The sequence below is a fragment of the Oratosquilla oratoria genome, chromosome 17, assembly GCF_046742065.1.
Source record: "Oratosquilla oratoria isolate Oo_2021 chromosome 17, ASM4674206v1, whole genome shotgun sequence".
NCBI classification, from domain to species: domain Eukaryota; kingdom Metazoa; phylum Arthropoda; class Malacostraca; order Stomatopoda; family Squillidae; genus Oratosquilla; species Oratosquilla oratoria.
The window spans coordinates 41687550-41705631 of record NC_134793.1 but is presented as its reverse complement, the minus strand read 5'-3'; the positions used below and the strand labels follow the sequence as shown (position 1 = coordinate 41705631).

At 40.8% G+C, this 18082-nt stretch overlaps 1 protein-coding gene across 1 annotated transcript in view; it reads left to right on the top strand.

Annotated features, from left to right (window-relative positions):
- The first annotated feature begins 13691 nt into the window (after nucleotides 1–13691).
- Nucleotides 13692–18082, top strand: part of LOC143034262 (uncharacterized) — a 10709-nt gene continuing 6318 nt past the window's right edge. The window contains exon 1 of the mRNA XM_076200198.1: nucleotides 13692–14376. Within this exon, the coding sequence (XP_076056313.1) occupies nucleotides 13692–14376 (685 nt within the window). The remainder of the gene's footprint in view (nucleotides 14377–18082) is intronic.

Below are 18082 nucleotides of genomic sequence, written 5' to 3'. Positions count from 1 at the left end.
AAGCACAATAGGTGGTCCAGCGGGAGTTCTCTAGAGACGTCGGACGTTCCATCCTGTAACCAATGCGTGCGTGCGAGCGTGTGCACGCTAGACATGTAAGGGGTTGAATATTCCCTTCAATCATCTTGCAACATACATCAACAAAAAATATCATGGTAAATTTATCAGTAACTACCTTGAAACATCTAAGAGTTGTATCTCTGCTTCAGAGAAAGCAAATAGGATGCTGGGATTAGTAGCTTAATATTTTGACTTCACGATTTCAGCCATCATCACTCAGTTATTCAGATCATTGGTCCGCCCACCATTTTAATATGCTGTTTCTGTATGGTTCCCAAATCTCTTTGAAAAAATTGGCAGCCAGAAAGCGTGCAGCGGCGAGCCGCAAAAGTGACACCGAATGTAAGAAACAAAACATACGAAAACCGCTTAAAAACAATTTTGTCAGCCGCGTCGTCAGTGAATGGAATAAGCTGCTTCCAGCCGAGGCAATTGAACGTAGTAGAGTTAAAAGTTTTGGAATTCACTTGGATAAACACCCAAACAGATTTTTTCTTTCTTTTTCCCCCTTTTTTTTTTATTAATCCGGCGTTGTTATTAAACGTAAGGACTTTTGCTGGCATAACTTGTTGTAACTTATCTTTCTCGTGTTCTTCCACCTCTTCCTCTTCTTCCTCATAATTGTGCTCCTCTCTTCCTCTTGTCCTTACCTCACCTTCTGGTATACTTAATTTTTCTTCTTCTTCTTCTCCTCTTTCTCCTCGTGCTTCCCTCTACTTCCTTGTCTTCCTTCTTTTCCTCCTTAATCAGAATGGATTGTTAAGTAATTAGTTGCTGTGTAGCGGCTGAGAGACGAGAGGAGGAAGAAAGAGAGCATGGGGGAAAAGAGGAATAAATTAGGAAAGAAGAGGAGGTAGGAGGTGGTGGGTAGGATAGATGATAGAAACGGGAAATGAGAAAAATAAATGGCTTGAGGAAAATATGAGAAAAGAGTAGAAGCAAAAGAGGAGGAAGAAAAGAAGGAGAGCGATGATGATGATGATGAGGAGGAGGAGAAAGAGGAGAAACTGAAGAAAGATGAGAAGCGGAAGATGAGGATTAAACGAGGTGGTAGAGGGAAGAGGAGAAGGAAGAGGAAGAGCGAGAGCAGAAGAGAGAGGAGCAAAATGAGGAGGTAGAGTGGGAGCAGGAAGAGAAGAGAGAGGATTTTTTTTTCCTACTTTGTAAAAGAAACAGCCCAACTTGCGAGTAATTTAAAGGAAAGAAATCCCACAATCGGATAATGAGACGCTTGAAAAGTCTCCCTCCCTTCCAGAGGAATAGAGGATGCGGAGGGGGGGAGAGGGGGAGGACGCGGAAGGGGTGGGGAGCAGGGAGGATACGGACGGGGGTGGTGGGGGGGGAAGGATTGCGTAGACAGAGGCTGGGGAGATTGGACAAAGGAGAACGGTACAATAACAAAGAAGGATTGGGGTATGAGAGGGGAAGCGGGGCCGGGGGGGGGGGCGTCATCGGTTGAAGGATACACGAAAGATTAGGATGCGGGAAGAGGGGAGACAGGAGGGAGAGATAGGAGAAATAGAAGATAAGAGGATAGGAAATAGATGCAAAAAAGACGATTTTTTTCCCCTTGGGGGGGAAGGGAGCATGTACAAGGAAGAGGAAAGGTTACTGGGGAGAAAGAGAAGAGGAGCAATTTATAGGATTCAAGGATGTCTGGGGAGTGACGTCATCGTATACTTGCTGGTCTTACATTTGCTTAGTTGTGGGTTCAAATCCCGCACTCCTCACAGATTACCAACAGTGTTACCTGCCCTCCAAACGGTCCAAGCGCATCGGCTACAACTACTCAGCGTCTCCTGGCGAAAGCTCCAAGCCTCCTCCTCCTCCTCCTCCTCCTTCTTTTCCTCTTCTTCTTCTTCTTCTTCTCCTTCTTCTTCTTCTTCTTCTTCTTCTTCTTCTTCTTCTTCTTCTTCTTCTTCTTCTTCTTCTTCTTCTTCTTCTTCTTCTTCTTCTTCTTCTTCTTCTTCTTCTTCTTCTTCTTCATCTTCTTTTTTTTTTTTTTTTTTTTTTTTTTTTTTTTCTTCTTCTTCTTCTTCTTCTTCTTCTTCTTCTTCTTCTTCTTCTTCTTCTTCTTCTTCTTCTTCTTCTTCTTCTTCTTCTTCTTCTTCTTCTTCTTCTTCTTCTTCTTCTTCTTCTTCTTCTTCTTCTTTTTTTTGGGGGGGTGAGAAACTAAACAGAATGAAGAACTAGATAAGAAAAAAATGGAGAGTTAATCAACCCTTTTGCCATGATAACCTAACCTGCAGTGGAAGATGAGGATAATCTTATTCAATACCTTTCCTTTGCAGATTTTATTCTGTCTTACGCCAAATAATTTCGTTCAGGTAATTGCACATTCCTATTGCAAAAACGCTCACACTTATTCGGACATTGTGTATTTTACTTTATTTCATTTATTTATTCGTCTCTCTATTTCACTGAAGTATCTATTAATTCCTTATTCATTATTTGTTGTTTTATCTATTCATTTATTTATTATATTCATCTATATGTTTATTTATTCATTTATTTATTTATTTATTTATTTATTTATCTATTTATTTTTTATCTATTTATTCATCTATTTATATATATGTGTTTATTTATTTAATTATTCATTTGTTCATTTATTTATTTGTTTATTTATCTATTTATTTATTCATTCATTCATTTATTTGTTTATTTATTTGTTTATATATTTATTTATTTATTTATTTATTTATTTATTTATTTATTTATTTATTTATTTATTTATTCGTTTACTTATCTATTTATTTATTTATTTATCATTTCATGTATTTTTGTCACCCAAGCAATTTCAGCTGCATACATACAACACATACATACATACATACATACATACATACATACATACATACATACATACATACATACATACATACATACATACATACATACATACATACATATACGTACATACATACATACATACATACATACATACATACATACATACATACATACATACATACATACATACATACATACATACATACACACATACACACATACACACATACACACATACATACGTACATACATACATACATACACACATACATACATACATACATACATACATACATACATACATACATACATACATACATACATACATGCATACATACATGCATACATACATACATATATATGTCAAAGTGTCAATATCTAGTTCTATATTTCTTCTCCATCGCAAAACGATCTTATTTCGCTACTGATACATCTTCTGTCTATCAAAGAGGAGGGAGGAGAGAGCCGAGGATGTCACAAAGGTTACAGCATGATAGAAGCTACCAGGAGGGAACAGGAAACAATTGTAATGAAGAATAAGAAACTTAAATGAAAGGAGAACTAAAAGGAGTAGCCTACAGGCAGAAAGAAAAGAAACGAGTATAAAAGGTGGAAAGGGGAAGACATTGAAAGGAAAACGGCAAAAGGGATTAACGAAAAGAACCGGGAGAAGGAGATGAGAGAAGAAGGAAGACAAGAAGAAATAAGTTTGTAAGGAAGAAGAGGAGGACAACTTGGGGGAGTAGGAATAGAAATAGTATAAGGGAAGAGGAGAGAAAAGAAGAGGTGGATGGAAATAAAACATACATACATACATACATACATACATACATACATACATGCATACATACATACATACATACATACATACATACATACATACATACATACATACATACATACATACACGCATACACACAGACACAAGTACGTACAATCATCTACACGATCAGTAGATAACAAAAGAATAGAAGAAATCATTTGCTTGTCTCTTTTAATTATGGTTTCCGCCAGTCTATTTCGTTCATCGATATATGATACGTACATTAGTAAAATGCTTTATATTAAAGCAAAACGATTAAATAGAATCAATGTGAAACGAAAACAACAATTAGAAAGTAAACGAACCGACTTGAAAAAAAAAAAATGAAATGTATGGGAATCGTAAGAGGTCACGTGACTAATGAATTGCCCAGGGGGAACGTAATTAGAGGATTGCGGGACGGGGTGAGGGGCTAGTGATCTCTGCTGTAATAATTGCAATCACCCATCAGTTATCCAGGAGGTTCCTCTGTCCTTGAACTAACAATACAATTTCCCAAATGGCCGGTTTGTTGCTCCTCTACGTGTCCCCAAGTAATTGTATTGAAGCAGTTGAATCCAGGAACACAAGTAGTGATAGTACTTGTAGGAATGCCTGTAATGATAGTAACTGAACCATGCACGTACTTCCACTGAGTATGGAAGCCGTTCGAGTAGATTCTGAGTTACGGAAAGTGTTCTCAATAAATTCAGAAATAGTTCCGGAGACAGCAATTAAGAACACGGTGAGAGTCGTAAACTGTAGATATGGTGACGGGTGGCTTTATTTAACAGAGAGGTGGTCCCTAGAATGGTGAGAGTTATCGCTACAAAACCAATTAGGCCAAAGTTTTTTTCTTATTTATTAGGTTCCGAGCGCCACGGATCCCCTTATGTCGCAGGGCGAAAATAAAATGCCCTCAACAAGTTTAATTATACAAAGCTTTTAGGAGGCCATGTTGTCAGCTCGGAGGATTTTTTTTTTTCAGTTTAGTTTCATTTCTACATTCTCACTGGCCCGGCTGATGAGCACGCAAGCTACTGTATGTACCAAACTTTGCATGTTTTGTACAAACAGTAGGCCCACAGTGAGAGAGTGTGTGTGTGTGTGTGTGTGTGTGTGTGTGTGTGTGTGTGTGTGTGTGTGTGTGTGTGTGTGTGTGTGTGTGTGTGTGTGTGTGTGTGTGTGTGTGTGTGTGTGTGTGTGTATGTGTGTGTGTGTGTGTGTGTGTGTGTGTGTGTGTGTGTGTGTGTGTGTGTGTGTGTGTGTGATTGTGTGTGTGTATATGTGTGTATATATATATATATATATGTGTGTGTGTGTGTGTGTGTGTGTGTGTGTGTGTGTGTGTGTGTGTGTATGTGTGTGTATATGTGTGTATATATATATATATATATATATATATATATATATATGTGTGTGTGTGTGTGTGTGTGTGTGTGTGTGTGTGTGTGTGTGTGTGTGTGTGTGTGTGTGTGTGTGTGTGTGTGTGTGTGTGTGTGTGTGTGTGTTATCATTACACCAGCGTTAGTCGGTAGTTCGACGGAAACAAAAAAAGAGGAATTCCTCCAGTTTTTATTTAATTTTTATTTATGGCCTTAGGACAAGTAATCCAAGTACCAGAATAAGATCATCCGTGAAGAAGGGCCTAGGAGGGGACATCAACCACGAAAGCGTTCTTGATTCTTACAGTACCCTGGGGAACCTTCTTCAGGTTCTCCTTCAAGAATGGGGCTACCCCGTGTGTGGAAAGCGATAAAACAAATAGAGCAAAAATGCATTAAAAAGGATACATCGTAGAATGTGGCACAGAAAGATTCAGAAGTAGTGTTTAGGGAAATTTTTCTGATGGAATTATTTCATTAAATGCAAAGGGTGCACACATGAATTGATTTAAGTAGAGCATGCAGTCTTGGTATAGGTTTCGCCAAATGTAAGCATGTACTGTATATACACTGCATAAGGGCAAACATAGGTAGACAATGTCAAGTATAAAGGTATGCAGACATAGTGAGATTGACAGACAGGGGATACAGACAGGCAGAGATAAACACAGACAGACAGAGAGAGAGAGACAGACACAGATAGACATAGACACATAGACAGATACGGGCACACATAAACATACAGCCAGATTCAGACAGACAAGCAGGCATACATACAAACTGGTAGACGGACAGCTAAACAGACAGACCGAACAACACAGACACAAACACATGCACCCTCACGCACGTGCCTTCCTCATCGTGGAGCCTTGATTTAGTACTTTATTAAGGGACAGCCTTGCAAATGTCGGCAATTAAGTAGACGCATGACCTGAAACTATCGGAACCCAAACTTAATACCCAGGCTGTAGCAGTAAAGGCTCTTGATTTCGTAAACGCTGAGGATTTATCAGTCATTTGAGCTATCGAACGTTGTATATAACATCATAAAACATAATGATCCGTAACTTGAATTTCCCTCGAGAAAAATTGCGCAAGCTATCACTAATGGAACTTCTCTTAGATTTAGTTCGATCCAGCGAGATGGTGGCGTAAGGTACTGTAGTGGCGTTATCGGAAGTGTGCTGGGTCTCGCATTTACTTAATTGTGGGTTCGAGTCCCTCGCTTTTCAGATTCCCAGCAGTGACTGTTACCTGGTCCCAACAGTCCATGCGCTTAAGGCAAAGGTGACACAGCTAATCAGCGTCTCCAGGCGTAGGTTCCTCACCACCACGCATCTATTTGATTTTCAATACTGAACCAGTTCTAGGAATCAGATCAAAGTAGACTCCAGTTGAGTTGTGTATTGTATTTTTTAACCTGTTTGTTATTTTTCATGAACTTGCATTATAGATTATAACTGGAAATTTTAGTGTACTCATCAAACTAATTAGAACACTAGACCCTAAACAGGAAAAGATGGCGTTAAAAAAATAAGAAATTAAATTTAGTAAGCCTAGAATAAAGCTCTTAGGCCATGATTATACTACAAAAGAAGTTGAGAAAATCCCCGAGCACCCTCGGATGGTGTACTTTTACGTAGTTTCATTTTCATCGATTCTTTTTTTCAGGCAAGCCGTACGACAATTTGAGGGTTCGAGCTTGTAGACATCAGTTTTTCCTAAATTTCTCAGCTTGTCGGATGGCTCGCCTGAACAAAGACTCGATGAAAATGGGACACGTAGTCTCATTTTCATCGATTTTTTTTTTCTTTGTCAGGCAAGCCGTACGACAATTTGAGGGTCAGAGCTTATAGACAACAATTTTTCCTAAATTTCTCAGCTTGTCGGATGGCTCGCCTGAACAAAGACTCAATGAAAATGGGACTACGTACAACTACACCTAGCCAGTTGGTGACATCCTTGATTCGTGATTATGTTACGCACTGTCAAGGGTTCGAGTCCCATTTGTGAAGCTTATAATTATGACAAGTACTCAGCGCCCTATTGTGGTAATACCTAGACAAGCGAACACGAGCAATCATGAGGAGGCTAACACTTAAAGTGATTCGGAGCTACCTTATACATATGCATATACATATATTATACATATACATATACATATACATATACATATACATATGTATATGCATATTGTTACGGGACGGGCTGGTTAGTGAAGAGACGTTACGTATAACGGATAAGTGCTTAAGAACCAGCTCACTTCTAGAAGCCACTGTAGGACTGAACTATCTGGTCAGGGCCTAGATAATTCGTAAGACTAGAAGTAAAGGTAACAAAGAAGATGCCAGGAAAGGAATATTAAACTAGCGATAAAACTAGTAAACGAAATTATTAATATGGAAAATATTTACAGGCAATCAACACAAAAGAGAATGGGCAGTAGGGTCAATGGGACCGTTACACGATTATAAGAATATGGAAATTATCGTTCAAATAAGAAACACAAGATACGTATACAATATGGTACTATCTAAGTACAAAGAGATCAGGAACATGCATCAAAATAAGTAATAAGTACAAATATAAGTATAAAGTAATGCAATGTATATCAGACACGTAATGTAGGCAAAAAGGGTGATCACTTCACACCAATCGTCTCATGAGTCCAAACTTGTATTTTTATCAAGAGATCGATATGCGAGAAATGACAAGGTGTGAGCGATTTCCACCGCTTATATACCATTGGACCGGAAGCGGGATACTTCCGGTTAAGGGTGCGGGTGAGCGAAAGGGGGGGAGGAGGGTAAGTTAACACACGTCAACATGGGTAGTTTTAAGACCCTCGACTCGCTTGAACAATCTACTTATTTAGTAACTGTCAAATCTGTGCGCTCCGAACTATTCAGGATTTCGCTTGTCTGTTTGTTCTACAAGAGTGCGCACCTTTCTCCGCACGTAGGCAAGATTACATATAGTGGACGGGCGTTACTGCTTAACATTGTTACAATACATACATAGACAAGAAATATGAACATAGTTATGTAATACAAAGGAACACAATTCTATAACATAATTACACATATGACGTAATATCTAATATTACGTTACAATATACATATACATATACATATACATATACATATACATATACACATATACATATACATATACATATACATATACATATACATATACATATGCATATACATATACATATGCATATGCATATGCATATACATATACATATACATATACATATACATATACATATACATATACATATACATATGCATATGCATATGCATATACATATACATATATATATACATATACATATACATATACATACGAGTATACATACGAGTATATCTATATTTTAATTATCTACATCCATCTCGGTGACCTTATTCGACCCCCCACCGACCCACCTTCCGTCCCTCCACCCTCCCGTCACCCACGCTTCCTTTCTCGATGCCTCAAGAATTCGCATCCCCTTCAAGTCTCATTCTCGCTTTCATTCCGAGGACAATATCATTGTATGCTTTGAGTTGCCGGTGAAAGACAACCCCGGCCGTGAGGCCTCGAGGGCCGGAAAGGAGATAATCATTTTCTATTTCGCTCCACTCCCTATGCGGAACCTATGACGAGCACTGAATGTCTCGGGATACGGCGTGGAAATTGAATTAGTATGCAGACTGTGCAATTTCCCTCTTCAGATCGTCCATGTGAGAGTACTCGATCAACCGACGCTATTTTAGGTCTTGTGAGAAGGAAGAAGAAGAAGAAGAAGAAGAAGAAGAGAGAGAGAGAGAGAGAGAGAGAGAGAAGGAAGGTAAGAGAGAGAGAGAGACATCGCCACATATTGAAAGGGTAAGGGATTCTGTAACTCAGGAAGGAGAGCCAGTCAATTATTCTCTCTTATTTCCGACCGCACCTCATTCTGAAGTTTTCTTCTCGACAATGTAATCCTTTATGTATATCTATGTCTGTATATATCTGTCTATTTGTATCAATATATATATATATATATATATACTATATATATATATATATGTATATATACATATATATATGCATATATATACATATATATATATATAGATATATATATATATATATATATATATATATATATATATATATACTACAATTCCACTACCAGAGAATAGAAAAACAAATGTACTGTAGGTTTTCTATGTCACGACCACTAACCGTGGTTCCCATCATCAGGTATATTTTCACATCGCCTTTCTCTTCACTCTTCGCTCATTGAGTGTGGGAAATTCAAGGTTTTTAAGCTCTTCTTTGTATATCTAGTTATTTAGACATGAGATCATCTTAGTTGCCGGCATTTGTACACGATTTATTTCCCTTATATATATCTTTAGATGTAGTTACCACACCATTCCTATATATTCCAGTTGAAAGTGAATTAGAATTGTAGTATTTGTCTTTACCATGTTCTCCTCCATGTAATGATTGACTACTTTTATATTCTCTAACAAAATGAGTCTCTCCTATTATTTTCTTTATATGATTTTCTGGCGATAGATCATTCTTGTACTGTGTATGTTAAAGACAGATTGAACATTTTTAGATTTTTTTTTAAGTTCTGCCATGGGATTCGAACCCTGACCCGTGCGTCCATAATCACGATGCCAAAACGCTAGCAACCAATGTTACGTGAAGCGTGGTCGGGGCCTTGTTCAGTCCTTTTGAACCATCACATGTAGCATGGTTGCTAGCGTCTTGGCCTCGTGATTATGAACGCACAGTTCAGGGTTCGAATCCCATGGCAGAACTTCTAAAAATGTTCATTCTTGTACTGCTATTTTGACTATTTTACCTTTGACAACCATCAAGTGCTCCTCTTCTTCCACTATCAGTAGGTGAATATAGAAACAGACCCATGCTCAAGCAGTGCAGGCAGAAGACATTTCTCCCCAAGTATAAGGATTACAAAAGATTACAAAAGCGGAGCATGTCGACAGGAGACCTTTTGGTCCATATCTAGGTCGGATGCGAAAAAATAATAATAAATGAATAAATAAAAAATATAGTAATGTAAATAACAGTATGGACTGTTAGTCGGTAGTGACTACTGGTTTGCAGATAGTGAAACTTAATGTAACATTTCATAGGTATATCTGTATTCACTAATCTATTTTCATATACCTGCCAGGCTAATGTTATCGGGGCCATCCGTTTATATATCTGACTTGTTATGAGCACGTTATCTAGTCTGCACCGCATAAAGGAAGAATTGATATTACAGATATTTTGCAAATCAATAGATCATTGCAAAAAGCATTGATGGACGATTGCATTCATTTTTGGTTTCTGCGATAGTTGGTAGAAGATTCAGAGATGTGGCAAATTAGCTGGAATTTGATTCATTTCAGCTCTCACTCTCTATCAGCCTCTATAGGGCTATTCACCAGTTTATCTAGCTTTCTGTCTTTTCAAACACCACCACTCTCTATCTCTCTCTCTGTCTGTCTCTCTCCCTATATATCTCTGTCTGTCTCTCTCTCCCTATATATCTCTGTCTGTCTGTCTGTCTGTCTGTCTAGCTCTCTCTCTCTCTCTCTCTCTCTCTCTCTCTCTCTCTCTCTCTCTCTCTCTCTCTCTCTCTCTCTCTCTCTCTCTCTCTCTCTCTTTGAGTATCTGTCTGCACTCTGTCTCCGTATTCCGTCGCACTCAGTCCGTCTGCAGTCAGTTCCCAGATTCCGTCCGGACCAAATTTCTGGATTCCGTCTGGACTCAGACCCCGAACCCATGAAGACTCAGATCCGGATTTTATATAACGTAGTCCCGGATTCTGTCTGAAATCGATTCCAGATTTCGTCTCGACTCCTTTCCATATTACGTCTGGACTCGGTTACTTAATTCTGTCTGAACTTGGTCCAGGATTCTGTCCAGAATAGGTCCTCAATTCCGTGTGGGGTCGGTGTTGGGTTTCGTTGGGACCTGGAATTTGGTTTCTTTGGGATTCGATCTTGGCTGCTGTCGTGTTCCGACGGATCTAGGGATCTGACGAGACTCAGGGTCGGGTGTCCTCAGAAATTCCGACAAGACCCATTCTCGTTTTCCTGTAGAGTCGGGTTTCTTGAAGGCAGTCTCCAGTACTCAGTCCTTGTTTCTTACAAGAGGTGGTCTATTGGTTTGAGATTATTATTGTGGTCACAGGTTCCACAGAGACTTGCTTCCAAGTCTTTGATTCTATCGTTTTCCTCTTTTTTTTTCTTTTTTTTTTTGCTCACAGGCGTCTTGAGCCAATCAGTCGTCTCCGTTGCCGTGACATTACCACTCAGCCAATCAGTCGTCTCTGTTGCCGTGACATTACCACTCAGCCAATCAGGGGCCGGAGAGGACGTGTCCCTTTGAGGGATTTCAGGCCTCCGGTCCGATTTAGATCGATATCAACTGGAATTATTTTATCAGTATGTATATGACCGTTGAAACTTTGGGCCGAGTGCCAGGAGAGTCCCCCATCGTCTTTAAATGAACAGTATTCTGGTTTGAACTTCTAAAGGGCTTCGGTCACTAGTTGTCCTGCGACAAAGGTTCTGATATCGATAGAACACGGGCGGCCTCTGGACTTCCCATGGGCTTTGTCTTCGGATTCTTTGAGCTCGACTTTCGACCGAACTCCTGTTGGGTTCCATAGGTCATCGAAATTACGTCCCGACGAGATCGAGTCTCGAATTTTGAAGGAATTCTAGCTCAGGTCTCTGACGAGATTGAGTCTCAGGTTTCTGAAGAATTTTGGTTCAGGTTCTGGCTGAATTTCAGATCGTGTTCAGAAGGTATCTTGCTTCAGAGCCTGAGAGGGTTTAGTATAAGGTAGTTAGGCTGAATTTACTACCGGCTTCAGACTCATTTTTAATATGAATTACTTTAATTACTTATTCGCTTAAGTAATTATGTCCTCTTGTTAGTGTATCGACTTTCGACTTCCTAATACTTTCATAATTGTTCCTCCTCTTTTTCCGTCGGGGTTTCTTTTTCTCTGTAAAAGGTACGATTCTTCGGGAACTTGAGACTTCCAAACCGACTATCCACTCGAAACTTAATTTGCGGACTGAGGCTCATTTCACACATATCGACTTTTCTCCCTGCGCCATTCACGACACGACGTCGTGCTTTCAGATGACTATAAAGCTCTATGAATGCTTTCACACGTCACGAACACGACCACATGTGAAATGTCCATAGACATCCGTTGTTATATGAGAGTACGACGTCGTGTCGTGAACGGCGCACGGTGAAAAGTAGATATGTCTGAAGCAAGCCTTAGTCCTAATGGACTCCAGTGACTGACCGAGCGAAATCCAGGGACTGAATCCAGACCTAATTCAAGGATGGAGTCCAGACGGAAGCTCTGTATTCATTCTAAAAGAACTCCGAATTGGTACACTACATTGGTTCTAAATGTAAAGTCTGATCGCCTAGAAGAGTTATTCGTCATGATCAGAGAGGAATTACCTCCCTACAAGCAAAAGCAACAAAATCAGAGTTCTCATTTACTACAAAAATCCCAGAACTTCCTCTCTGATCATGACGAACAACTCTTCTAGGTGATCAGACTTCACATCTAAAACCAATGTAGTGTACCAATATACTTGCTCTTCAGAGGATTGTAAGCCTCTTAACCATACCAACATCGGTTTTACTAGATGCAAAGTCAGCCGTCGCTTATCATTACATCTACAAGAAGGAGCAATCAAAGAACATCATAAGAATTTCTACAACGCTGTACTCAGAAGGGATGAATTGATTAATTCCACCAAAATTATTGGAACGAGTGATGACCCTAGGAGGCTACAATTGCTCAAAGCCTTTCATATTAGAGATAAAGCTCCAGTCATTAACATTCAAAGCAATTTGATCTCTACTATCCCATTGTATAGAAACAAAAATCTCCTATTCCTCCCTACCTCCACCCCTCTCTCTTCCTTGTCTCCCCCTCCTCCCCTTCAACCTCTACCCCCTTCCTCCTCCTCCTCTCCCCCCCACGGTGACCACACCCACCTAACCCCCACCCCCGAACTCCCTTACCCCGTGACCTCTGAGATCCCATTGTCAGACCACCTGACCATAGGGTTATATATATATCTGTCATCCCCGACTTCTCATTTTTCTCTCCCGTCCCTTTAAATGTAAGTCTTCTTGTAACAATGTCATCGTATTTATTTCCATTTATATTGTATCCCTCATATTTTACTAGTATTGTTCTTGTACACATTTGTCACCATTACTATATTTATGTAACTTTTGTAATTTTGTCACAATTATTGTAATTATGTAATTTTTTTTATTTCAGTTTACTCTTGAAAATGTCTTCATGAAGACGAAACATTGAGCTCAAATAATGGAAAGAAATGAAAGAATACAGTTATTTAGTTTCAATTCACCCGGTTAATGGCAAATCTCTAATCAAGAAAATCGAGAATACGAGGAAAAAACTGAATAACTACAACTATGCTGTCGTATTTAACTCCACGTGTATATATATATATGGGAAAACAGCAAACACCAGATGCAATTGAAGGGTGTATTGCCCGACGTTTCGATTCCCGTCCAGGAAGCGTCTTGAGGGTGTATAACGGTTACACGAATGTGAACTCCTTATGAATCGCTCAAATATGACCACTGAAGAAACCAAAGCTTTAGCGGAACTACGCAGAGATCGCTCAATTGTTGTTTTAACCAGCGACAAAGGGAGGTCAACTGTCGTTTTGGACAAGGAAGACTATGACCAGAAGGCTCTGGCGTTACTTCAAGATACCCAGACTTACACCATCGTACCTCAAGACCCCACAAAGAAGCTACAGGCCAAAGTTGAACGAGAGCTGAAAGAACTCAGAGAAAATCGGATCATAAATGATGTCGAGTGGAAGAAAATGAGGCCAGGAGATTCTACCATCCCTAAGTTCTATGGGTTACCAAAAGTCCACAAAGAAAATATTCCCCTTCGACCCATAGTAGCTTTTAGAAATTCTCCGACATACCATCTTGCTTCGTACTTGGCTAAACTTCTCAGACCTCTAGTGACTGATTCACCACATATGCTTCAGAATTCAGCTGACTTCATTGAAAGAATCAAAGGACTTAACTTAAGGAGTGGGGATGTCTTGGTTTCCTTTGATGTTCAGTCCATGTTTACGTCCATCCCACGAGATTTGGCCAAAAGTGCGCTGAAGTCGGCCATGGAGGACAACCGGGGATTCTTGGATAACCAGAAACTTTCCGTGTCAGAACTCATGAGACTCATATCCCTGTGCCTTGACTCCACTTATTTCCGCTTCAGGGATCACACCTACCACCAGCGTAAGGGCACACCGATGGGATCGCCTATTTCAGTTGTGGTGGCTGAAGTAGTGATGCAAAGACTGGAAGCTCAACTTCTAAGTGCTGCACCTACTTCGCTAAAACTGTGGACTAGATACGTTGATGATGTGTTCGCCATTTTGGACAGCAATGACGTGGAGCCTTTCTTCAGTTACATCAACAGTGTTGAACCGGCCATTCAATTCACAATGGAACTGGAGAAAGATTTCCAACTGCCGTTCCTGGACGTCTGCGTCAAGCGTGAAGGTGACACCCTTGGTACAAGTGTCTACAGAAAGCCCACCCACACTGATAGACTGTTGGACTTTGATAGCTACCATCCAGATTGCCACAAAAGGAGTGTCATCAGGACTTTATGGAACAGAGCTGATAAAGTCTGTTCTTCTGTGGAATCCAAGAAGGCCGAAAGAAAACACCTTTTACAGGTCTTCCGGAACAACGGCTATTCCAGCAGTACCATACGGAAATGGACAAAAGTACGACCCACCGAGACCCCACAACAGAGACCACATATCACGCCTAGAGTCACTATCCCCTACATCAAAGGAGCTTCAGAGGTCACTGCTAGAGTCTTACGTGACAAAGGAATACAAGTAGCACACAAACCCCGCAACACCTTACACAGAAATCTCACCAAAGTAAAAGACACCGAAGAACCTACTCAACAGGCCGGTGTAGTTTACCAAATAAGCTGCACGGACTGTGACACGGTTTACGTAGGAGAAACACAAAAGAAACTGTCCACTAGAGTACAGGAACACCAACGTGCAGTTAGACGAGAAGATCCGAAATCGGCCCTGTACAAACACACTACAGAACACCAACACATGATTGATTGGGATGGAGCTACAACTCTACATAAAGAAAATAATAAAAAGAAAAGACTTTTCCTCGAAGCATGGGAAACTAAGAGCAACTGCATAAACAGGTGCATTGACCTCAACCCTATTTATCTAGGCACGAGGAGTAACACAGGCTAATTCCTCTGTCCTGTTTTCTTTTCTCCGTTGCTTCTTTTCGACCTGTCTTTTGTTCACCAGTTGGCTTTTGGCTGACTTCCTTTCTCGTAAGCGATCTCCCAATGCACCTCTTCGACTCCCCCCACCCTTCCCGTGACTTTACATTTGTAGTTTGCTTCCCCCTTTTTCTACGTTCATTCTTCTTTGCTTTTATTTGTCTGCTTGTAATGTAGTCATTTGTTATTAAGCCCCCCTTTTTCCGCTTGTCCACCACTTCCTTCTTCGGCGGACATTTGGTCCACCTTCTTTCTTTTACGTCTTTGAATTATGTTCTGCCTTTACTTTTGGGTTTCGTTTTGATGTTTTTTGTCACACTGCCATTTACTCTTTGTATTTGTTTGGTTTTACTTGTTTGGCTGTAATTTAGCCGTTTACCCCCCCCCCCCTGACATTTCGTTCCGGACATTTGGTCCTTATTGTATGTTCTGAAGTATTCACGTTGTGTCACGCTAGAGTCTTTTTGCCACTTTTGTTTTGTTTTTGTTCACAGCCATGCATTTTATTTCTATTTGTATTTTGTAGTGCATTTTTGTTTTTTAGTTTTTTAATTTAGCCGTTTGTTCCTGATTCTTCAGTGCGGACATTTGGTGCACTTCTATTTACTCGTTGTCCTGTTGTTGTTTACTATGTGTCACCTATGGTCACTTTTTCTTTGTTTGTTTTATGTTCAAAATTGTAATTTTTATTTTACTGTAATTGGCATTGTAATGTATTTTATTATTTTTATTGTATGTTATTTTATTTTATTTTATTTTTGTATTGGATGCGTTGTACAATTGACTGCAAGGGTGAACCTTTCCCAGGTTTACCATTTCAGCGATTCATAAGGAGTTCACATTCTTGTAACCGTTATACCCCCTGAAGACGATTCCTGGACGGGAATCGAAACGTCGGGCAAATAAACCCTTCAATTGAATCTGGTGTTTGCTGTTTTCCAATATGGATCCCAGATTCCAAATCTTCTCTTACATATATATATATATATATATATATATATATATGTATATACCCAGTTTCTTCTCTCCATCGTTACTTTCCCTCCCATCTTTTTGTATAGGGAAGGGGACAGGGTTGAGGTACACAGAGGTCTGCTTCTGACACGAGGGAATATTGCTTCATCACCATCGTCGCAATATCACGGTGACGCTCTCCAAATTCAATCTAGTCTTATTCTTTCTATTCCTCTCCCCTCCCCCTCCTCCTTTTCCTTCTCCTCCTCCTCCTCCTCCTCCCCCTCCTCTTCCTCTTCTTCCTCCTCTTTCTCTTCGCTCTCACACTTCCTTCACCTCCTTTTCCTCCTCCATCATCTACTGCTTCTCCTTCCCATATTCCTCTTTCTCTTGTTTCCTCTTTTCCTCATTGAGTTCCTCCTCTTTCTGCTTCTGGTGCTCCTCTTCTACCTTCTCCACTTCCTCCTCCTCCTACTCCTCCTCTGCCTCTTCCTCCTCCACTTCCTCCTCCTCCTCTTCCTTTTCCTCCTCCTCCTGTTCCTTTTCTTCCTCCTCCTCTTCCTTTTCCTCCTCCTTCTCCTCTTACCCCCTTCTTCCTCCTCTTCTCCTCCTCCTCCAAATCTTCCTCCTCCTACCCTTTTCTTCCTCCTCTTCCCCCTCCTCCTCCTCCTCCTAACACCTTCTTCATCACTCTTTTCCTCCGTGTTGCCGCACTCCGCCTCCTCCTCCTCCTCCTACCCCTTCTTCCTCCTCTTCCCCCTCCTCCCCCTAACCCCTTCCTGCTCCCTCTTTTCCTCCATGTTGCCGCACTCCTCCTCCTCTTCCTCATCGTTCTCTATCCTTCTACTCCTCCTTCTCCACTTCCCCATATTCCTCTTTTTCCTCTTCTTTCCTTTTCCTCCTCCTCCTCCTGCTCCTCTTCCTCCTCCTTCTCCCCTCTTCTCTCCCTTCTTATCCCGTTTCTCCTCCTCATTCTCGTCCTTCCTCCTTTTACTCCTCCTCCTTCTCCTTCTCCTGTTCCTCCCTCACCTCCTCCTTTTCTCCTCCTCTTCCACCTCCTCCTCTTCCACCTCCTCCTCTTCCACCTCCTCCTCTTCCACCTCCTCCTCTTCCACCTCCTCCTCTTCCACCTCCTCCTCTTCCACCTCCTCCTCTTCCACCTCCTCCTCTTCCACCTCCTCCTCTTCCACCTCCTCCTCTTCCACCTCCTCCTCTCCACCTCCTCCTCTTCCACCTCCTCCTCTTCCACCTCCTCCTCTTCCACCTCCTCCTCTTCCTCCTCCTCCTCTTCCACCTCCTCCTCTTCCACCTCCTCCTCTTCCACCTCCTCCTCTTCCACCTCCTCCTCTTCCACCTCCTCCTCTTCCACCTCCTCCTCTTCCACCTCCTCCTCTTCCACCTCCTCCTCTTCCACCTCATCCTCATCCTTTTATAAATCACACATCCCCTCCCCTTGCATCAGGTTACTCTCAGAAAAGACTTCCATGGAATCACTTTGCGTTTTGAGCGCAAAATGGTTCTCTCTGCGGAACTCTCTTCCTCTTTAATGGCAAGTGATTTGACACATTTATCGTAAAAGGAATGATGTCAAGTGAGGGCTTTCCGTTTTTTTATTTATATTTTTCATTTCAATGCCTGATGAATCTCTTCAGCACAAAGAAGGTACGAAAGTGAACAGGAAAATATATAATGGGGTTATGATGATGTGAATGGTAC